This window comes from Monopterus albus, unplaced genomic scaffold, assembly GCF_001952655.1.
Source record: "Monopterus albus unplaced genomic scaffold, M_albus_1.0 scaffold284.1, whole genome shotgun sequence".
In the NCBI taxonomy this organism is placed as follows: Eukaryota; Metazoa; Chordata; class Actinopteri; order Synbranchiformes; family Synbranchidae; genus Monopterus; species Monopterus albus.
In genome coordinates, this window is record NW_018128164.1 from 338,855 (window position 1) to 363,257 (window position 24,403).

The window sequence follows — 24,403 nt, forward strand, 5'->3', positions numbered from 1 at the left end:
ACCTAAATACCAACTTAACTCTAAGCTCATAAAGGAAAGTTTTAAGACTAATCTTAGAGGTAGAGAGGGTGTCTGCCTGTCTGCCTCCCAAACCAAACCACTGCACCTTTAGCTTTTTTTTTTTTACTGATTTTAATCCTGCTTGCCATTGTTTTCACATTAAGTGGATTTTGTATGAGATGGATAATGCAAACAGAATATTCTGGTAACCATTTTTCACTAAATTCATTAAAGGTATAAAAGGACTAGAAGATTGAGAAAGAAAAACTAATCCATTAAAAGGCCATAAAATATCAGCAACTACCACATACCAGCAACCCTCCTATGCACTCTTGTGTTTTTTAAAGACAATAAAACTCTAAATCATAATTTTATAAAAAACATAGGGATGCACTCAGATGTCAACAAAATCTATAAAGTGAGATAATGCCTTAATGCCCCGAGATAATGACATCTAGACATTTTCATTATAACCTACCCTGGGAGACGAATTTCTGGTAGATGCTGCTTTACAGATTAAGTAATCACACATATGATATTTTGGAAATGATTAGTCTTCGAATCAAAAACAATTATTTTTATTTATTCTGTATTTATACTATATTAACTATTTATGTAGGCTACGTCTCATGCGTGTTGGCGTCATTGTGTGTTATATGACGTAAACAACCTGCGCCTGAAAGAGGAAACTATGATGGCCGTAGCTCAAGCGAAGCTAGAGAAAGGCGGCGAGGATTACTCTTTGCTACCTTTAGTTCATGATATTATTAAATGGTGAGATATTTATATTTGACATCATATGTTTTACTTGTCTTAAGCAGTCGTTTTGGTGGAGTTGCTAAGCTTGCTAATGTGTTAGCTAAGCTAACGTTGTTATGGCAGCTACAATTACTTGAAAGTGTAGCATTAAATGTCCAAAATAATAGCTTGTGATCTTCTTCACCTTTGACTTTAGTATTATTTTTTTAAGCATGGACAAGGACAGCCAGGATATCCATCAAGAACTGCCCAAACTGAAGACAAAGATCCAGGAGGCTCGGGAGCAGATCTCCAACATGCCTGGGATAGATAGTAGTCCGCTGGCTCAGCAGCAGCAGCTGGCCACGCTCCGGGAGCAGGTCCGTACCAAGAACCAGTTGCTACAGAAATACAAAAGTCTGTGCATGTTTGACGCTCCGAAAGCATAATGACAATGAAGACAGACCAAAGAAAGACAGAGAGGCAGTCGAGGTCCAGGAGGGACTTGTTGTTTACATTCTAACCAGTGGAGCAGAGGAACCCGAGATTCAGAAATACGGGATTAATCTCCAACCGAACAAGGACTAACGTTACGTTTCATCGCAGTAAAAGATGTTTTGGAACATCATGTTTTGTCGTTTTTGTGTTAGTATCATTAAAAACCTGGCTATGTGGTATTTTATTAGGTGTTTATTTGTGTGTCGCTTTTATATCGTGTAACAGGCTATTGTGTTGCAATAAAGGGAACTGATTAAGAACGAATTGGCTTAATGCAATGACTGTATGCAACTTGTATCCTACACATTTAAACCCATAGCCTTCATCTTTAATTACGTATGTATGAGTATTTGCAGTCACTGTTCATCGTGTTTGTAGACATGGATACACGGAAAGGGGATTTAGGGTTGTTAAGAATCCAATAATTCTATTTCTATATCCTCATTTAACAGCTGGTGACACAGGGCTAAAATGGTTAAAAGATCAAACTGAGTGAAAGTGCTTTAAACAGTGTTTGCTTGGGTTGTCTCTCAAGTATGTCAGTTGTTTATGTAAGGAGTGACAGATATTAAATGTTTTAATACTGACATTTTTCACACTGAATGAAATGTTCAGAGACTTGTACTGTGCAGGCTGTGCAGTGTTTCATGTAACCTCCATGAAAGGAGAGAGAAGAGGAAGACAACATATAAATCTAAAAAGTTGTTTTATTTTCTTTTTTACGGAAAAGTTGACATTTGCATAATAAATACACATTCATCATCAGATTTGTTCATAATGCAGCAAACATTCAAATTCCATCAAGTGTGGAAAAAATAGCAAAATGTAAACTATTTTTCTCTTTGCAAACTAATGCAGAGGCATGTTTTACAGCGTTTTCAGAGTATCTACTGCATCGCTACAGAGATGGCCCTAACAGTTAAGCCACTTGCTTGTGTCTCTGCCCAGTTTGGATCACAGTGTCACTGTCACCTCAGGTGCTGAAGTCTGCCGCTTATGAGCTCATGAGCCCTGTATGCAGGACGGCTGGAAAGGCTCACAGTCTCTTTGCACTCTGGCGAAAAAATAATAATATAATATATATAAATAAATCTCAGCATATGATGCAGCCTCTCTCTTTGGCCTGGCTGCCCCCCGCAGCTTTCTCTCTTATGTACATCAAGTCACTGTGCACGCTGGGTCTCCGTGCAAAGGGCGCCACAATCCCGTATGCGTTCCCATCCTTGCACTTCTTGTTTCTGAAGGACTTTCTGTGGAGAACCTCGCGACACTGCAAAGAAACTTTGCAGTGACGGTCGGGGCTCATTTCCTTGGGTAACTTGGCCATAGTGAAGAGAGTCTGAAACATCTGGTCTACGTTGGTGTTCTTCTTTGCCGAGATTTCAAAGTAAGCGCATTGCTCATCTCCACCAACGAGCTGCTCGATCTCGTCCTCCTGCACCTGACGATAAAAGTCTCTGTCGCACTTGTTGCCGCAGATGACCAGCGGGACGTCCACGTTCTCTTTGGTTTTATTTCGCAGACAAGACTTGGTCTCATAAATCTGGCGCTTCAGGCGCTGCACCTCCTGGAAAGAGTCTCTGTTATCCAGGCTAAACACCAAGATGAACACATCACCTGCAAAACATAAGAAAGCACACGGTCAATACTAGATAATAACAACAATGCAATAGTGACCTCTGCAGAAAACAGTGTGACAGGTTTGAACGGGCTTTAAAAGCTTTACTCACCAGTAAGTATTGAAAGCCTCCTCATGGCAGGGAAGGGATGATTTCCAGATGTGTCCAAAATGTCCAGTTGGTAAACATCTCCCCTGATGCTGTAGAATTTCCTGTGAAAGTCCTCAATAGTAGGTGTGTACTGGTCGTCAAATCTCTCGTTCAGAAACCGAGAAATGATGGCAGTCTTCCCAACTTTAGTGGATCCCAGAATCACCATCCTGTGGCAATTCTTGGCCGGTATGTCGAACTCGTTTTCGGATGATGGCATTTTCTTAATCATACTTGCAGCAGATGCACCCGGCGGTCGATGGTGCTGTGGCAAAAGATTGCTTTAAGTCTCTCCAGTGAAGGCAAAGGTATGACCTCGTTCTCTCTCTCTCTCTGAATCCAGACAGCGGCTGGCAATATATGGGACATGTTTGCCGCGCCTCCTTTGCGTCATGCGTCATGCTCCAGCTTGGACATCTCGAGCAAGACCCAAATGTTACTCTGTTTTTGTGCGTCAGCCATGTCCATTGCTCATCAACACAAACCGAGAAAGACTGGGGAGTGTATTTAAGATATAATGTTCAATCGTTTAATACATATATACGTATCATTAACTGCTTACAAAATTATCATTTACCGTTTTTAAAATCCCAAAACAAACGGGTGATACATTGCAATAGTATACTCACGTGTAGTGTGTGCATTATATTAAATAAAAAAAACTTTAACATTTAGACAAAACCATACGTGCATCTAACATTAACTTATAGGCGCATGCACCCGGACAGCCTTTAACTTTAGGCTTTTGTTGATTTATTAGTTTGTTTTGTGGTCGCTGTAGAGCTGCATGCAGCTCCAGCAGCGGTCATACTGCTTGCAAACTCAGGCTGCCAATGTTTTCTCAGTCACCGTTAGTTAATAAACCTAAATGGATGTTCCATTAAAAAAAAAGCAGCTGGATGAGGACAGGAGAGCTTTAGGGGGCGCAGCAGTACACAGAAGCACACAAGGCATGTCGAGGAGGGAAAACGCGTGTTTGTGCATTATTGTTTTACTGCCAATGTTATCCCACATGCTCATCTTTATGTGTCAGCATTTTAAAGTGCTTCATATTCCTAACCGAAGGTCATGTAATAGTCTGTACAGTGTATTACTGTATGTTGTATTTGTGTTTTAAAATATTTTATTTTGGTATTATCCTCTATTCATTTCCCAGTTTTATTTATATATAAGATATTTGGTATTTTTAACTTGTCACTCATTTGTAAAGGTTAATATTTTGTCATGATCCTCATCAGAAGGACAGCTGAAAGTCTCACGGAAAGTAACAGGCAAGTTACATTATATTTTATTTTATATAAGGTAAAAATGTTTTATTGGGATTTGAATCCATTTTTAATTGAGACTGGCAAAGGGCAGCTTATAAACCTTGTTTTAATAACAACACAATATAAGAAATGCATGAAAACAGTATCCACTTCAGATGAATAAACAGGTAGGAGTTTCTAAATCTTAAAACTACAACATCAAATTAACACAATACATGTAGAAGCAGTTACACTGGCAGTGGTATTATTTTGATCCTATAACATTTTTATGGATCAAGAAAATAGGCTATATAACGGATTTATCCTCGTTACCTTCTAAAAATAAAAGTTTATCATCGCAGACGAAATGTCACGAATGCAAGCAACAATGTACAAACGTCACAATGGGGAAAAAGACTACATCTGATGAACAGCATGGGTGTAACTGGTGTCTGGAAGCCATCTAATCCAGTTTATATTGACTTTCTCATGTGTTAACTGAAGTACCCTACAGATGGTCTAAAAATAGAGCCCACTGTTTGTGACTCAAACTCCTTTCACTTATCGTTTGACCTGTGAATCAGTGGAAAAAGAGAACTTGTAAAAGTTGATTCACGTTACTTGTGCTGCCGAGTGTCAGCGTCAAAGTCTACTGAAATATTTAATGTGTATACAATTTACATTTTTAGAATTTTTAGAATAAAATTGCTTCAAATTACTGTATAAAAACAGAAATTGCAGAGAATAGTAAATACGACTAGTAAAATAATCTGAAAGTTGCAGATGCAACCAGCTGAAAATATTAATTCAACTTAAAAACAAAGCTCACCAGATTATAAGTGATCTTATAATCTTCTCTCAAGGAGGCATCACAGATAAGTAAGAGCCACCAGGAATGTATATGTTAGGTTTTTTCTGCCTAATGCAATCAGAATGTTGTCTTGTGTAACCAGGGTGGTTGTGCTACAAGCTTGACTACTGGTCAATAATTTTTGGTCAGTAATAAAGCCAGTATGTTCCCAGTGATGCCTGTAACAGGATACGTGCAGAATGGCTCACCCAGCAAGGCCCTGTCATTCGCACTGCCTGCAGAAAAACATTATGGAAGGAACATCATAAATATTCTCATCCCCGGGGAACACGTACAACCCCAAATCAGAAAAAGTTGGGACAATATGTAAAATCAAAATAAAAACTGAATATAGTGATTTTTAAATCTTCAGTGTCCTGTATTCGATTGAAAAGCAGCGCATTATTTGATGGGATACCTCATCAGTGTAATTTTGTGTTACAAATAAACACTCATTTCTATTCTGATGCCTGCAACACTTTCCAAAAAAGTTGGGACAGTTGCATTTCAGGGCCAGTAATGAGGTAAAACAAAGAAATGATGATTCCACTTGAAACAGGTGATGTCAACAGGTGTCTGCAATGATTTGGTACAAATGTGGCATCCAGGAAAGGCCGAGCCTTCTAGAAGCAAAGATGGGCTGAGGATCGTCAGTTTGCCAACATATGAGTGAGAAAATTATTGAAATGTTTAAAACCAATGTTCCTCAAATAATGATAGGAAGGGATTTGGATATGTCGCCCTGTACAGTGCATGACATAATTAAAAGATTCAGGAATCTGGAGGGATTTCAGTGCATAAAGGGCAGAAGGTGCTGGATGACCGTGCTCTCCGATCCCTCAGATGACACTGCATCAAAAATCATCACTTTTCTATAAGCCATATAACCACATGGGCTCAAGATGACTTTGGCTCACCTGTGTCAGGCGCTACAATACGTAGTTACATCCATAAATGCCACTTAAAATTGCACCGTACCAAAAGGAAGCCCTATGTCAACAGTGACCAGAAGTGCAGTCGAATAATTAGTTTCCTCAGTTCTCAGAAATGCAGTTCTCCTCTTTTTATTGTTCTTGTTATTACTGTCACCTTTAATCCATGGATGGACATTCTTTTTACCTGTTCTTTTTATTTATTTTGTAAAGCTATGTGTTGTCACATGTGTGGTACGTGTAGTTTTTTTAACTGTAGAGTGAAGTCAAAGACAAATTTCCACAATGTGGACAATAAAGTTCTTCACCTAACCTAATTTTCCATTTCACTGAAGATGTCTGGTGCTATAGATGGTGATCATTTTGAAAGCAGCTATTATTTGATTGCTGTCAGTAGATCATGATTCCCTGAGTTTATAAACCTCATCATCACTGGATAAAGTGGAAGCAAGCAACTATCAGGGATCAGTAAATCATTTATTGCTCCCTGTTTGTCTCTTTCTTCCTTCCCTTTATCATTGACTACAACTATATTTCTGTGCATTATAACTATCAGGGATCAGTGAATCATTTATTGCTCCCTGTCTGTCTCTTTCTTCCTTCCCTCTATCGTTGACTACAACTATATTTCTGTGCATTATATATAGTTGTTAAGAGTTTTGATTAAATACATTCTCAGAAGTACTTTATTATGTTTACTTCAGTAGGTACAGTAACTGAAAGTTTTTTTATTATGTTTATTTCAGTAGGTACAGTAACTGAAAGTTTTTCATCATGCTTTGTTAAGTGCCAAACAGATTTTAACAGCTATGTATCATATACCCAGAGAGGTTTTACAGTACAAAGAATAGTATTTAAATACATCCAAAAATCTGCCTCATAAAAGTATATCACTGTTTCAAAAGCATGGTTTTAGGGTTAAAAAGAATACTGTATATGACAACCTGCTCTAGTTCTTTGTAACAGTGAAACTGGAACAGGTCATGGCCAGAACCTGTTCCACACTTTCTTTATTTGCTTGGACAGATGAAGAGAAACATCAGTGTTTTCATTGCTAATTCTCTTGAACCTTGAGGAGAACCATGTCAGGTCAAGAAAGCACAAACATACAGTACAGTATAACATGTTCTTTAGGACATGTTATACTGTACATGGACACTCTTTGCCTGTCTACATCTCTTCTTTAGTTTTGAACCATGTTTGTGTCCCAGCATGTTTGCAGCCTGTTCTGTTAGATAGCTGGGCCTCGACACATGTACTGTCCTGGCAACGTGGCCCTCAAGCAGAGTAAACACACCAGCTGCAGGCGACTCAGGCCATGGCCAATCACACACATTAGACTCATTTCCTTCTCAGCCATGTTTGCCTTCATTAATTAGTAAAGAGGACAGAAAAGACTTGAAAAAAAAGATGCTGCCGCCCTCTGTGAAGACAGTGCTTCACAGCTGGAGTGAAAATGTGTTTTTTGATTTGATGAGGTGAGTGAAGCACTGGCAATAAACCTGCATCTTAAATGCCATTTCATTTTTCACCCAAGTAGTGTTTTATTGTGAAGGAACCAAGCATGTACAGAAAAGAAAAGTCCAGGGATAGTTGCTGTTTTTCTCAGTGGAAATAACAAAGACTGGTGACACAGCTGCTGCAGACTGTGGAGAAACAGTCTGACAGAAGAACCTACAGAGGGGGTTTTTATTGTGTTTTTTGGTTTGACTTCATTTGCAACTTTATGGCTGAAACATTTGGTCATATTATTTTCACCTTCATGTCCTGTGACAGAGGCTCACACATGAACGGCCACATGGGTAACATGCCTGACACATCAGTAAACTGATTAACAGTCAGCAAGAGCATTTGTGATTGTGAGTCAATAAGTGTGTCCTGCATATTGTATGAGTGTGTGTTGGTGGAGATATGGAACCAATCCACATGGACCTTTATGGCTTCAAGCTTGTGGGTTTCATTTGGCCAACATCACAGAGGCAATGTGGACTAAAATGTCAGTGTATCTGCAGTAATGCACCCTCACAGCAAAACCAAAAAGGTAGGTAGATAGTTGTTTGACAGACAATTATTATTATTATTTGAAAAAGTGTTTCTCCACTTCTTATTTTCATACACAACATTTAACTTAAAAAGTGAAATATTCATTTTTTAAAATAATATTCCATTGTGCATGCCCTATTTGGCAACTGCCATAACTGTACAATTAGAACCAAATTTGGTGACATATTCACAAACCATCTGCAAGAAAAATGGCAGCAATGAGAGCAAGCAATTTGACAGCATTTAGGCAAAATGGAAGTGCTACAAAAACATGATAAATTTAATGATCATGAGCTGGACATACATTTTTGTGTGTAATTTTGTAAAATTTATTGCAATTTACAGCTTGCAAAGCCCCAATAAAAGAGTTATTTGTGTCCACATCATTTGTTCACATGCCCAGGTTTGCTTACAACTAACTACAAAAACACAATAAAGAACTTTACCACCCTGATTCAAACCAAAACTAAGAGCTCAAAAGCATGATAATGAGATTCCTGTAAGTCTAGTCAGCTATTGGAACTTCATGAAAAGACATTCTAAGTTTAGTTTTTTATTTTCCATTGATGGAGAATTTGTTCAGACTATCAGGTAAAATTGCTGAGATAAGATCAGTGTGGAGAGATAAAGCTTGATGACTTTGGTGCTGGTGGTGCAGGAGAGGCCACCTGATCTTGTATGTCGAGGAAAGGAGGGGGTCTTATTGTGTTTATATGGCGTGAGACTTGGGGCTGTTGCGTGTCAAGCTGGGCCATCTTGCAGGGAGCCTGTTGATTGAAGCATGAGACTGCGGTTTAAAATACAAAGGCTTCAGGTTTCAGAGCCAGCAAGAGTCCTGCCCTCAGTCCAGCTTTATTTTACAGACCACCTGTATGTTTTGAAAAACCACCAATCTGACAGCTGTGTTGTTATCTGTGACATGCTATCTAATGTCAGTCTCCCTGCATGAGGTTGTGAATATGTGACACAAAATAATATGTTGTTATGATGCAGCCATGCACTAGTAGAGCAATACCTGTGTTTTTAGTATGTTATATTTCTGACTGGTTTTAGTGAGTGTGTTATATTTTCATCTTACTCTGAGGAAAACAGAATCAGAATATATCACATTTGATTGGTCAATATAATTGTAGCCTTTTAGTTGCTAGAACAATCCACAAAGCATTTTAGTTTTCCAGCCTCTTGTCAGCCAAGTTATCAGAAATGATCTGGCATTGGTTGATAAACTCACATGCACTGAACAGATGGTGGTTCAGTGGGTTCTTCTTGTCTGACCTGTCTGGAATTCACCAGGCCAGGTGATCATTTTCATAATGGACCGTGGAGCAGTGAATGTACAGACACATTTGATTATGTAGATATGTGGACCTGGTGACCGGAGTTCACCTTACAATGGTGGAAGATGTACTTCCATCTTAAAGCAAAATGAAGGATGACCTGTAGCACTAATGGTCGGCGTGTGAGACCAGAGAAAAGTGGCATTTTATAATAACAACCAGTCGAGAGAGTGTGTGTATGTTAAAAAAGATCATTCACATTGGTACATCAACATAACAATTTTCAGCATGTTTCAGCACACTGCATTGCAATTCTGAAATTGGACATTGGAAATTTGTCAGGGGGCTAGAAACATCATTTCACATAGCTAATTTTGCTTGCTATGTGCTATGACACAAAAAAAGGCACATAAAAAGTTCTAGTGCTTTTTTTTTTTTATCACAAACAATTCTTGCTATGTGCTATGACACAAAAAAAGGCACATAAAAAGTTCTAGTGCTTTTTATTTTATATCACAAACAATTATATTATTATAAATTATATTATTATTATTACATTCATCCTTATGTGTAAAAGCAGTATATAAAATATTGTTACATTTTTAGAAAAAAGTAATCAAAATGCAGAAGTTATGTTATTTAATGAAAATGGTCATACCTGTTTCATGGGTTTGCCATAAACTAAGGTCTCAGTTTCTACCATCAGTGCCTGTGATGTAACATGTAACATGGTTGAATAAGACAAGTAATAAACTGTGCTGTTTTTAGATGAATATCCAGCCTGCTTTCAGAGCTGTATGTAAGATGTTTTTGTTTTTTTCCTTGCAAGTCTGCAGAAAAGGAGCTCAGTGAAAAGCCCTTTTGGAAAATTAGCCACAAGAGCTTTACTGTTTCCATGAGACATTCTACAGACTCATATCAGAGGTAATGATCAATTCTATTTCTGTGTTACTTCACCAAGCGGTGTAGTTGGTAAGTGTGACGACCATTGAGTGATCTTATAAATGCTTAACCTTAGACGTCAGTAAGCTGCTGCCCTTTGCAGCACTGTTTGCGTAACTCTAATAGCTTCACGCAGAGACAAAAAAAGAAGGTAAGGTTGCAAGGACTGATAAATTTAATTCTGCCTCATACACATGTACACACACACACACACCTTTAATACCAAAGAGTAATAGCATCAGCTCAACCATGCTTGAGGCTGTTGTGGCAATAATTAAACTCTCTCCCACCGACTCACCTTCCCACCCACCCCAACAAATATTATATAAACTCCCCACCATGCATATTAGCTGGTGTATGAAACAACTAAGATACCAGGGATGTGTGCAAAATTGTATTAAACTATAACTCAATTTAAGGCTCATATTTGTAGCTAAAAATGGCTCTGTGCTTTGTACACAGAAATCTTCTTATAGAAATCTAAATAACTCTGATCATGGTTCTCAAGCACTGATTGCAATGACACCTGATTGATTCCCTAATCCTGTCCCAGTAGTCCTAACCAGTTGACACCATGTCAACAAATGCTGTTTGTGAGGATATAATCACATAAATCATAATGGTTTATAGCAAATTTTAATGAAATTTATCATGCTAAAAAGTTATTGTTCTGTAAATTATTTGTAAGCTTGAAAAATACCCCCCAAATCCTATAATAGTAATTGCAAACTAACCCCAACCCTGTAAGATTCAGAGGTCACATAATATCAGAAACATGGAGGCTTCCCTAACTCTTTTCAGTAGGCTGTTAGTTTATTAAACTTAAAATAACAATAAAATTAAATAGCATGCAATCGTTCAGTTAATGTAAAACATCATCTAGTTTGCAGGTCCGTGGTTTTCACTGGACAGCAAAAAGATGATGTATGAGTTAAACTGTAAAATTTCACATTCAGTCGTTGTATGAAAGAACAGCTCTCCAGGTGTTGCAACTCAAAACAGGATTTCATAGCACAAGACAAGCTGCAAGGTAATAAATGCATACACACATTGCACACATGGCCTGTGCTGCCCATTTTCTCTGTTTTTGTTTACATCTTCACGGTGTAGCCTGCGTCCACTGTGACCCAGTGTGATGCCAATCCCACCAACTGCTGAGACAGTTAGCACTCAGAGACTAGCACGGACACTCCTACTGTTTGGCTAATAAGGCATATATGCATACTGTATTCAAATAATCACATAGGCAGCATGCACAGGCATGCCCACTACACAGGTACGGTGGGCTTTAAGTCAGACACATAATTCAGGCTCCTTAATAAGCTATGCGTGTCTGTGTCATTCTGTGTTGATTCGTTGTAACAATATTTGTCGTCTTTTTGAATTTGATCAGATGTGTAAACAGGAAGCTCACATGTGTCACAAAACATACGTATGATTAGAAATATGAAAACAAATAAAAACAGTTAACGACATTCATTTTCTCAGAAACGTCTGAACATTTGATTTTTGACGAGGCACTTTTTTCACTGATTATTACATGGTACATCATAAAATGTTGCCTGAATTGCCTGCAGTGACATCAATTTTCAAAGTTACAATAAAAACAACATCCTGACCTTTTATAAATATTAAGAAAAAGCCTGTGAACCATGTTTTCACTCCATTATGATTGACTGATGGTTAAGTGCTTGGAAATCTCCTACTGAACTATAAATAACAACAGCTGATTATGAAAGATACAGAATACTAAAACTTGATTTCTTGTGCTTTTTCAGGAAGTCTCTAATCATAGCAGTTCTATATTAAAAATTGCTGAAAAGGGTGAAAAGTTGTACATTATTCAGTACTTATATAGTTTGTATTATATTCAAGCACTGTCCTGTTGTAGAAAAGGGTTTATGTTTCCCAAGAAAGACTGAAACTGTTATAATGACAAAAAATATACATCAGATATGAATTGAGATCAGCTGTAAAATCAAGGCTAGAGTCAAACACATTGATTTTTTCAAGAAATGCATAAACATTACATTAAATACAGAGCCACAGAATCCTTTCAAACATGTGAGCTCAGATGACAAAAGGTGAATGGGGAACTAAACCCTTACAGGAGGACCTGTCTTCACCCCTCAGTTGCTAGCCAGTTAATTAGACCGCAACAAGAAAAGATTGTCTCCTGCTGTTCACAGCCAGACTCTTCACCTTTGTATATCCCTTTGTACCACCGGCAGTGGCAGACCTCCGCTGCAGTAGCGTTATATCTGATTCTGTCGCTTCCTCATCCAGCAGCTGGGTTCCTGTCAGTCACTCAAAGCCTTTTCAAACATAAGCTAAACTGTTGTTGAATATAATATATAAGCTCATTTTTCCCATTAAGGATCAAAGATCCAGTGCAAAATATCCCTCAGTAATTACCATAGTTGTTCCAACAGAGTCAATTCACATAGTCACCTGCATGATGGCATCTGTTCCACTAATCTGTGTGTACATAGTCTACTCAGATACACTTTACCCTTATGTTTCAAAATACTGCCATATTTAGAGTAACAGTCAATCCTTGAGACTGATTTCTGTTCTATTTTCAAACAGTACTCCTGCTGTGAACACACACAAACACAGTGTATGGATAAAGTATAGTGAACATCTATCTTAAATATATTTTGCCAAAAAGCCTCAGGCAAGAAAATTAAACTGCTGATCTTGCCTGGCCATTATTTTGTGGTGACAGTTAGATTGTAGTAATGTTGGTGATGAATAATGTTAAGACTCCAGTGCAGATACACAGAAACAAGAACATCTGTGATGTCAATGAGTACAAACAGTGAGGTGTAGCGGAACAGAAAGGCCGAGCCTGTGCCAGTAACATTAACAGTTTGGTGAATAAGTACTTTGACTTCCAGCAATTTCAATTTATAGTAAGGAGCCATTGACTAAAGGCAGAAAAGCTGTGCAGAAAGAAGACTAATGGTCAGGTGACTAATGGCGGATTGAGTTGACATTAATATGTGTGTGGGGTAGGACCAGATAGGTCTGAATTCTTCCTACTCCATTCAAGCATGTACTAGGTATAAGCAAATTGATATTGGATTATGTGTAAAATTATGTGTGTTGTCATATCAACTGTTTTACATGCTTGAAGGAATAAATCAAATCAAATCAAATCAAATCAAATCAAATCAAATATGTACTATTAACCATGCATACACACTTTAAACTAAAAACATTGAGTCTTAAAATTAATTTTGACACACATGCCCTTTTAGTTGAGTAAGCTGCTTAAGTGTACCTACTACTGATGCCCAGATGAATAGCTACAGGCACAATAACACAGCAAACCTGTACCCCTTGAGGCCCTTGTGGTGCAGAAAAGTAGAGAACTGGAAAACCAGAACATGGTTATACAAGCCTTAATTTCAGTATTTCAGAGACAAACAGTTCTATGTAAGGTTTTACCATGTCTATAGAAAATTAAGAATTTCATCCAGTCTGGCACAAAGCTTGTTGTTCCCCTGACTCATGTTTTGCCCCAAATACCAGCAGGTGAGACTAATGGTGAGTACAGGATGAAATGAAAGAGTGAGGGTAAAAGTGAGTGGCAGTTAAGTGAAAAGTTTATGAGGTAGGCTCTGCCTGTCTACTGCTTTGCCCTTCTCCTGGCAGCTATTTCATTCAATCTGCTGATAAATACAAGGACACCTCAATGCAAACACCAACAAATGCACACACCAAGGCAGATTTATTGAGAATAAGAATTATTGCAGTGAGGGAGCAGGAACTTGTATAGGTCAGGAGGTGTAGTGTCAGAAAATGATCCAATATTTCACACGAAAATGATCAAAATAAATTTTCCTCACACATTCTCATTGGTAAATGTGGTACACTGTGATGTTATAAGTTCTTGGACCATGTAACAAAGCAAGGGAACACAAGGCCAGGTCTGCATCCATGTGTCACGGACTTAATGGCAGTCCTGGGCCCCAGACAACCATTAGCAGCAGAGTGAGAATACAGTGTGCTGAATAAATGACAGACTGGATCGATGCTGGCTACTCGTTAGCCTAGCCACTTCACCATACTAATTATGTGTAATTGGTTCTAGCTACTCTGAGTGCATTAGTGGCTCAGAGTTCAGGATGACGCAAAGGATGTATCTTACAGAGGATTTGATGTTCTTTAATGTGGTTTTGGATGCAAAGGGTAACAGGTGCAAACATATAGAGCCAATAATACACATGCGCACACACATAAAAGAATTTACTGTAAATTTGTGCAAGTATTTAATCATTTTTTTCATTAACTTGACCAAGGATTTTCAACTGATTGTGACCTAGGGACCACCACTGATTAAGAGGCAGATTGAGGGCCACAGTTGTGGGTTGACTGGACCGAATGAGCACTATTTTAATCCTGAAAATCACCTTGGCTTTTCTAAATGTTATATTGTTGCAAAATTTGATTATTGAAAAACAACAATTAACACATGGTAAAAAATAAATATAAAAAAAATAAAAATAAATAGTGATGCCCACAGTGAAACGACATTACTGAATATATGGTCAGAGACCACCTGCCATGCCTTGATGAACCGCCAGGGTTACCCCACTTATGATGTGTAAGATGTTATGTAATGTAACCGGGGCAGACTTGCATTCAGCATTTTTGTGTTACAACGGAAACCTTTGATTTGTGTTGCATGGTAATGCCAGGAAAAATATATTTGTTGATTAAATGAAGGGATGCAGCAATATAATGAGGGCAGCAGAGGAAAAGAAAGTGTGTTGTGATGATATTTTTAAATGATATATTTAAATGTAATTTCGTGTGACTTCCCTGTAATGTAACACTGGCTGTGACTCCCCTTCATCCGCTTTCATTTGTCACGAATTTGCCTTTGAAGCCTTTGAAGATCAAAGAGAATCAGGCTCTGTGACATCCTGTTTATTAGTGACATGGGGAAAAGAAGATTACATAACTAGTCAATGCATGAGCAGCTCCTAATGCTACATTATACTGCAAAATCAGTTTTTATTTGAATGCACTCCCTGTTGGTGTGTTACAAATATCTTTTTTGGGAGTGTGGTGTATGTATGTATGTACGCTTCTATGTGTGCTGTCACCATCAATTTAATGTGTAGCAAGCATAATGTATCAACACACACAGTATTGTATATGACTTTATGTACTGTATGTGTTTATGTCCAGGATTGTTTGTACGCTGCTAAGCAAGGACAAAGACAATGAAAATGACCCTGAACTTTTTTTTTCACAATAGAAATCATTTAGAGTTAGTTTTAACTCTGACGTTCACCCACCTGATACTCAGCTTTAGCTGGCTACAAATTCTTCGCTATGGGAAGGTGTTTTGTCACTGTCAAAGCAATGCCACCTAAGAAACTGAATAACAATTCAGATCTACAATTGTTATTTCTACCTACAGACAAACCAAGTAATAGCTGCTGCAAGTGTAACTCATTTGCCCCCTTCAGGCAATAAGAAGTACAGCTGCATTACTTGTCTGTGCGCTTTATAAAGACACATAGAAGCATTTTCTCATCCCTCTTCCATATCAGCATAACAGTTTGTGCCATTCAAAACAATTACTGTTTGAAACAAACAAACAAATAAGGATGGCAGTTTCTTATCTTGCCCACTTCACGCTGTGAAACAATGCTCACGTTTAATCTATTTACATGTACAAAACATTTTTAACATTACAAGGACTAAGTGTGAAGGTGCAGTGTCTAGAACATACACAGGAAGCGGAAAACTGTGAACACAGAGTTTCAGTCACTAAGGCAGTAGCAGCAGCAGCTGGGAGGGAGGGCTGTTATCCAAGACATACTCCCTCAGTACAGCTAGAGACAAGAACACACCTGCCCTCACGTAGACCTCCACTGGCCTACTGTATATGTTAATGGATCCCGTGACCTATAACATATGCATATAGAAACATTCACTGCAGTATAAGAGGATTCAAAGTAGTTGTATACATATCCTCAATTAAAGCTAGAAATGTTATGTGTTATGACATGAGCCAAGTTTTATTATTAGAGTTCTGTACGTCTGTGTGACGTGCATGTGTCTGTCAAAGTTCAAGAAGTGTGAAGAGACAAATTCTTATTCTCTGTGTCCTCTTAACAATGTGGCCACCGTAAAAGACAGAATAGCAGAAGTCAGAGGAAACTACAAAAGTAGCAAAGTGAAAAATAACTTTAGGTGCTCATCTTTGACTATCTGCTACTGCGCTTATAGAAGAACAGATTGGTTCAAAATTAAAACAATGTGAATCTCGTTGCTGAAAAGTGCAGTAGACAGAAAATTCTAGTGAAAATGTCAGTCACCTTGGTCATAACACTTTGTTCTTCCAAGAGGGCACGGAATAAAGTGTAGAAAGACAAGAACAAATGAGATAACTGCTGGCCGCCATAAGCTCAGTGGCAGTATCACAAGACCTTCATGCTAAGGCCATCACAGTCAAAGCATAATTAACAGGGCAGAACATTATCCTACCTAGCACTGCCTGGCCTAAAGGCAGAACCTGTAGTGGAAAAGGTTATGAGGAGAGGACGCCTAGTTCTGGTGAAATAACACAGACAGACACACACATATTACACACAATGGACAAACTGTTCACTCTCCTGCCACAGCAGGGCAAACACAACCTGACCTGTGTGTGTGTGTATGTGTGGGCACTCTTGTTGTGCCTGGTTGTGCACATCTTCACACCCTGCTGATACCTGTTTCCAGATGAGTTTTTTTCCCCTCTTGTGTCTCCCATGTCAGAACAGCTGAGCTGCACACAGACATACACACAAAGGGACATACACATACCGTTCTTGTTGGTATTCAGAACAGGCATAAACCTTTTACCATTACTTAAACAAAATGGAAAACTGGGATCTCTCTCCCACTGGCTACACCGGACACCCACCTCCAGCCTGCACACTCAGACCTCTTTTAATCCTCATCAGTAGTGTCCAAGGATAAGTAACATCTTGAATAATGTTGTTCTGGTCAGTTCCATGAAGCAGAGGAAGAAACTTTGATTGAACAGATGATAAAACCTTGTGACATGAGAACATACTATTCATCTGCATCCGTGTTGGACACATTGACTAATCCTCTTGAAGTGGTGGGTGGCATGGAACAAAAAAACAGCTCATTTAGGAAAATACACAACTTTTGTTCCTCTCAGATCTGGGTGTTTTTTTTACACAAACAGGTATACAGTGTATAATGCAGGTCCTCATATCTTGTAGAATGGAAATGAAAACCTTTGCTAAATACAAATATTCATATCCATACAAACAAGAGTACTTTAAGTCCCTATCTTTAGCATTCATATACAGTATACAAATATGTAGTAATACACAATGTAGTTGTATGCAAATATAAGTGTTCATTAAAGTATTTCAACAATAATTGCCCTTGAACTGAATTCTGGTATGTAAAACAAGTATTTCAACAATAATTGCTGTGGAGACCCTTGAACTGAATTCTGGTATGTAAAAAGATAATGAGTGACAATACGGGAAAATACAATTGTTACAATACAAAGACATAAAACGTCTGAATTTGAGAATTTAAATTTTGTGACAAATGCTGTACATTGAAAACACTTAAAATATAATTATAGCCACATATAGTTTTACATTATAGTGTTTTATACAAAATGTGTTTGTTTTTAAGTTAAGATTAATGACATCATTATCTAGTGGAGTACAGAAAGTCTGGTGAAATGAAAATAAGCAAAAAGCCTCCAAAATAAACAGAACTCATAGTACAGTGGTACTGTAGTAATCAATCTGATTTTTTGAAGGCAGGTCACAGTCCTGTCATAGAGCCAATAAGAATTTGCCTGTTTGGATTTTGATCTTAGCACACTGTGTGGTGGCCTTGGTGATTCTTTACAAATAATGTCTCACACTGCCACGTAACCTTCTCTGTCAGTGCTTTGATGAGTGCATCAGTTTCTCTTTCACTGCTGAAAGGAAGACAGAGTGAGGACAAACACATACCCCACAATATACAGTAAAAAAAAGTCCATGCCCCCCACCAAATGTTATGTTGGCTTTCATTTTCTAATTTTTTTTGTCCATTTCAAAGTCAGTAAGCACAGGTGTGGTGGCTACTTATTATCCTTTTGTGCCTCCTGTGTACAGCAGAAAAAAATTCTTATCCTCTTTAAGGAATCTGATCATTAGACATAATACTTCCTATCAGCATTATCAGGGGATGTCTGGTGACTGGCAATTATCATCCCAGGGGTTCAGGACTGTGATCTTTTATCCTGTTCTTATTTTTAGCAACTGTCACGAGAATGCTTGAAAAGGCTGGTCTATTCATTGTGTGCCATGTACATGCTTAACCTGGTGCCATCTAAGTACTGAATGAAACCCCTGTGGACGCGGGCTAATAAGACACTTTGCCAGGAGAAGAGACCATGTGGACATTGAGACAGATATAAAGAAATCCACCAAGCTGTCATAGAACACAAGACCTTAGTCACACTTGTTCATGCAATGTGCCCACACCTTTGCTCATTAAATACCAGCAAACCTGTTTATAAACAGCCAGAGCTTAAATTGATTATTAATGTGCTATGGAGGGAGATTTGTGCCTTTTTGAGCATGACTCTAATACCGTCTCAAATTTATTCAAATTTTACCTGTTTTGTAGTTCTTTTGATAAACATTCAGATTTCAAGTTGCAGATCAGTTTATTAAAGGTTTTCACATAGATGTTATATCCCCATGACCCCAAAGGATTCTGTATTTTTTTATTTTTATCATCTCATCTCTCGTCTCCTCATCTGGATTTGTTTCACCTCATCTCATTTCATCTTATCCCATCTTGTCTCAACTTGCCTTACCTCATCTCTTTGCATCTCGTCTTGTCTGATCTCATCTCATCCTCTGTCACTTCTTCTCATATTGTCTTGTCTCATCTCATCTCATTTCATCGCTCCTGGTCTCATCTAATTTCATCTCATTTTGTCTCATCTTGTCATTTCATTTCATCTCATCCCACATCTTTGTATTTAGTTTCGTGTCATTCCATCTCATCTTGTTTAGTTTCAGTTTATCTCACATTGGTTTGTAAGTGAAGATGGCTGATCTTACTTTTCATCCTGCATCCTGTGTTTGTTTTCACACAGCACTAAAACTAAAAATAGTACCCTCACACTGAGGATTTATGTTCAGAGAACTGTTGTCCTCAAGCTCATACAAATATATTCTCCATTAGTGTCTGAATATAATGAATGTTCATTGCTCACCTGTGTGGGGGAGTCAGCTGCTGCTAACATTTTACAGCCATTTAATGTTTCTCCACTCATGTTCATTTTCATTCCTTCCTTGTATATATTTCATATGATAGTGTTAACTTTATCCTTTTTCTGCTCATTTCAATAGGCAGAACAGTGTTGTCCCAAACTTGGCTGGATATCTGATGCATTTACCACAGTGTCGTCAGTGCTGAAACTGAAAAATTGTCAATAGGCGTCAGAGGGCTATATAACGTCACACTGACTGTGCTAGTCTCACTATGAGAGGTAACTAATTTCAGTATGCTTTGACTTGCTTTTGGCTTACAGCATCAGGCACTGGGTCACATGTAAAGCTATGAGCCGTTTTAACAAGAGTATAATTAAATTAAGAAACAGCGCCACAAAGTCGAAACCAAACACTGAAAATGTGGAGGTGACCAAAGATAAGGAGCATATGAAGAAAAATAAACCCTCAGGGAAAGGAAAATTTATTGCTAAATGAAAAATAGGGCATAAATCTCATAACTGTCAACGACTGATTTGACCTTCATTCATATGTTTGCAGATCAAGATAAACTGCTGCAACATTATGTAATGATGTAATATAAACAAAAAGATAATCGTGAATTATTCATCAGCTTTCAAAACAAAGTGGGACTTTTACATGAGTAAATCAAAATGTAAACCTTTCAGGACTAAAATGAAGTACACTCCACAATAATAAAATGAAACAGACCCATCCAAAGTGGAAAAAACTATATGTATGCAAATGTAAAAGTGATGTCTTTTTAAAAAAAAATATTATGGAGGCAGATCTTTCAAGCCTTACCTGTAAAACCCTTTTATGAAACAAAGAAATTGTAATACACATGTGCAAATGCAACTACATGGTGTCAACTGCCTCTTTTTTCACTGTCAGGGACCAAACAATAAGGCAGAGGACACAGCTTTTAAAGTAAAAAAAAAGGGGTTTTGATTAACCCAAAAACAAAGAAAAATATAAACAACATAAACACCAAATAAACTGGACCCTAAAAGAGATCAACAAAAGAAAAGGAAACTCAAAATATAGCAAACCTATGTGCACAATACCTCAAACAAAAACCAACTGGGGGAACATATATACTGGCTGCCCAACCCAATAACACACACAGGGGAATGGATACTATCAGATTAATCTACCAGTAAACACTGAATAGACAGTCTGCTGACAACTAAAGGTTTTTCTTTAAATGTAAAGAAATTAACATAACTTGACAAATAAAGTTTTAACATAAACTACAAACAAATAATACATTTCTCCCAAACTCCCCCCTTCCTTGTATTGGGCATTTGGTGCAGTCCAGGCCTAGTGGGAGGTATTTAAACCTGCTGCTTCCTCAGTCTAGTCTTTTTTTGTCGGGACCCCCCCAATCCATGGACTGGGAACACACTAACTCAAAAGAAAATTTTACACGCATTAACAACACAGAATTAACCAAATGGGCATGCTTCATTGATTAATTATGCATGTCCAGTGTCAAAGTCAAATACCTAACCTCTACCTGCAACTTAAAGCTACACACATGGACAAAGAAAAGAAAAGATTACCCAACCAATTCTACTGCTGGTGGTGGTTTAGGCCCTCACATGGTGGAGGCCTGGGCTGAGGCCTCAGGTGGCTGTCATTCACTGACTCACTGTGCTCAAGGCATTTAAAGTAGAACTTTAAAGGTCTTCTTGTGCTGGGAAAAGAGAGAGAGCACATATATAAGGTGACTCTTGTCTGTAACAAGAGCCCTCTGTTTTAGAAAATGAAAATGCATCAGCTGACCAATTCTGTCAGCACTATACTGTACATACATTGATTTTAGTTCAGTTTAACACAAAATGCAGGCTTAGCAAAATTTACAGAATTTATGTTCATTGCTTATACATCAAGAACAATATTAATGTTGATGTTATGATGCTAAGTGTGGCCCTTTGCTCTTCATGAAGTTCTCCTAATGCCATGATTTGACATATAATTTTGATGGTAAACCTGCCATTATGTTTTGCAAATCAACTGTGATGATTAATATTAAAGAGAATAAAACAAATGCATGATAAAGTGATGCAAAGTATTTCAATTCACAATCAGATAAATGATATGTTTGTAAATGATAAAGCAGGTGATTTTCCCAGCTTGTTATTTTTCAGAAATTGCACAAAACGTGGGATTGCACATGCTAATTAGCCATTTTTGAGCCTCCTGGATTCTCTTGACTTACATTTGTAGGACATTTGTGCTTTACTTCATTCAAGATCTGACAGGAGCAGAAGCTGACAAATTGGTCTTCTTCAATTTCATCACAGAGAGCTGTTACAATAAAGAAGTGTTTTCTTTCACCAGGTGTAGGTACACAGTGTTACAATGTGAACTCTGACATCACCACCACATTACATAAGCATCACGGTTTCAGTGCAATCATGGCATGTGCTAGTGTGAACAGTGCCTTGTTATGTGCAAATGGCTGCCTAACAAACAGCCTAACGCCAGGGCTCAGAAGCAGAACTGACGTGTAGATATGGGAATGGTTCATTGAACTTGCCAACATGTAAATGTCCTAATTTAACCACAGTTCAATTCCAACTATATTTATAAAGCACTAAAAACAACCGAGGTGGACAGTTGCATGTGAAGTGAAATTGGAAGAATTATACCAGTGACATAGAAACAGCGGTGTAGCCAATATGGTCGAACAGATTATTTGTTAGTTTATCACCAAAATGACAAAACTTTGCTAATTCAGTAAATTGTCAGCCATCAGGCGGCTATCTCGACAATTCAGAAATAAGTAAAAAAAGTCATTTATCTAAACACAGCACTTCTTTACATCAGAATAATCTGGATTTGGAGACTACAGTTCCCAGAGATCTGGGATTTTTTTGCTATGGTCACATGGTCCTGTTGCACAGGTGTGCTTCTTCAGAACTCATCAAGTGAGTATGGGCTGCTGTTGTTGTCTGCACGTTTTTTCTTAGTTTGTTAAAATGTGTTCTTAGATTCAGTACTTTTATTTTTATTCATTTATTGTTACTGGGGCAATACAATAATCTTTAAAGCTGATGTAGTGAACATGTTCACTTACCCAGCAGACATGGAGCAGCATTAGCACTGATGTGAAGTCATGTTTCTGGCCACCTGATGAATGTAAGTCTACTCTCATTTAGCTCAGTTTTTGTTTTTACCAGCAACTGCATAGAGAAAAAGCTGACTCATTCAAAGATAAATATTCTATTTATTCCAGCTAGTCATTCATTTTGTCTGCAGATTGGCACTGGGCAGATAGTGTACATAACGCCTGTCCCATCACTGTGATGTTATAAAAGCTAGAGCACACACAGCTCTGTGCTTACATTTGTTTTTAAGGGGCACTCATGAAACTGACACAGATTAAAATTTAGGGCCACGGTTATGTTTCTGTTATAAAAGAAATTACATTAATGCTACTGCCTCAGTATTAAACAATGACAAAAGTAGTAACAAATGAAGGTGAATGTGGTGACGTGGGTCTGCACTGACTGTATTTGGTGGAGGAAGACAGACATGAGGGAGGTCACAAAGAAGACCGTGCAGCTGTTGTACTGCACAGAGCACCACAGCAATGCAAGCCAAGAGTAAGTACACCCTACAGCTAGCTAGCTATGCCTTTACCCCAGAATGCACATTCCCTTGCTTGATGACATCCATGTACACACTGAGAGCCACTCAAATTCCTCGTGTGTCCAAATCACCTGGCCAATAAAGCTGATTCTGATTCTGAAGTGCATTTTTTTTCTACATGTTCTTCCTCCATGATGAGAACAGGTGGCACCATTGGGTGTGGTTTCAGTGTTCTCACCCAACACACGTGCAGCGTTTCACAGCAGAGAATACTCCTTATTTTGTCATGATTTTAAAAGCTTTAACGTACTTGGTGACATTTTTTATCATTTAAATTAGGTTGCAGTGATTATTAACTTTCCTGTGGCGTGACTTTAAGTTTGAGGGCTACAGTATAAAACCAAAACAGCTGAAAAAATGCAAACAGTGATAGGAGAAAGTGATCGCTATTTCTCTGTGGGATCATTACTACAAGCAATACCTTTTTGTTAAAAGCTGGAACATGCTTACCTTATCTAAGGTTTGGGTCTTGGCCACTTCCTCCAGATATTCCCAAAACAACCACATTCATTTAATATGAATACATCTGTGGAGGTGCCATTGAAAGAAAAATAATTGAAGTTTTTATAAAAGCTATTGTCCTCTAAACTAGAAAATTAGTCATTTCATACAAACAACTTGTTTGTCACTGGGTCAACTAATATTTTCACTGTGGACTGTCATCTTGTACTTTTATGACATTAGTGTTTTTGTCTCTCCACTTTCCAAGAATTCAATAACAGTCACTTCAAATTAATTGCAGTCTTTGTGAACAAAACTTTCCATATGTTGCTAAGATAAGTAGTAATGTACAAACAATGCTGGTTGCCTGGTTCCAAAGTGGCTCATTGTGGATGCAGTTTAGTAAGATAACAGTCTAATGAGGCATCATTTCTCATCACTGACGTTTACAGACCGGGGGAAAATTGATGGATACTGTTTTTGTTTAGCAAATGCAATTGAATAGTGTTAAAATGTGTATTAGACTGTTTGATTTATCCTGTCCTGACTGAGGCAATCTGGATATAACATGTTCCTGTCATATTTAGAAACCAATTTGAAAGTTTTTGCAAACTGTGCAGTGAAAATGAATCGTTTAACATGTGCCTTGTGTTCTCGTGCATCTTAACTTGCTACAAGTAAAACCACATTCATGCTATTCTCAATTCAAAGAT

The 24,403-nt window shown here is 38.0% G+C and overlaps 2 protein-coding genes and 1 long non-coding RNA gene across 3 annotated transcripts in view; 2 read left to right on the plus strand and 1 right to left on the minus strand.

The window, feature by feature from the left end:
- Positions 1 to 636: 636 nt before the first annotated feature.
- med9 (mediator complex subunit 9) lies at positions 637 to 1,500 on the plus strand. Its single transcript, XM_020622621.1, has 2 exons — positions 637 to 774; positions 971 to 1,500. Exons 1-2 carry the CDS (start codon positions 692 to 694, stop codon positions 1,185 to 1,187), a joined length of 300 nt encoding a protein of 99 aa, XP_020478277.1. The 5' UTR covers positions 637 to 691; the 3' UTR covers positions 1,188 to 1,500.
- Positions 1,501 to 1,599: 99 nt separating this feature from the next.
- LOC109973210 (dexamethasone-induced Ras-related protein 1-like) lies at positions 1,600 to 3,334 on the minus strand. The gene is made up of 2 exons (XM_020622620.1): positions 2,967 to 3,334; positions 1,600 to 2,853 (listed from the first exon to the last, which is right to left on the minus strand). The coding sequence occupies exons 1-2, from the start codon at positions 3,235 to 3,237 to the stop codon at positions 2,330 to 2,332; spliced, it is 795 nt and encodes a 264-aa protein (XP_020478276.1). The 5' UTR covers positions 3,238 to 3,334; the 3' UTR covers positions 1,600 to 2,329.
- Positions 3,335 to 22,590: 19,256 nt separating this feature from the next.
- The window catches only part of LOC109973219 (uncharacterized), a 54,713-nt gene continuing 52,900 nt past the window's right edge, over positions 22,591 to 24,403 (plus strand). The window contains exon 1 of the long non-coding RNA XR_002276788.1: positions 22,591 to 22,736. This is a non-coding gene — a long non-coding RNA (uncharacterized LOC109973219). The remainder of the gene's footprint in view (positions 22,737 to 24,403) is intronic.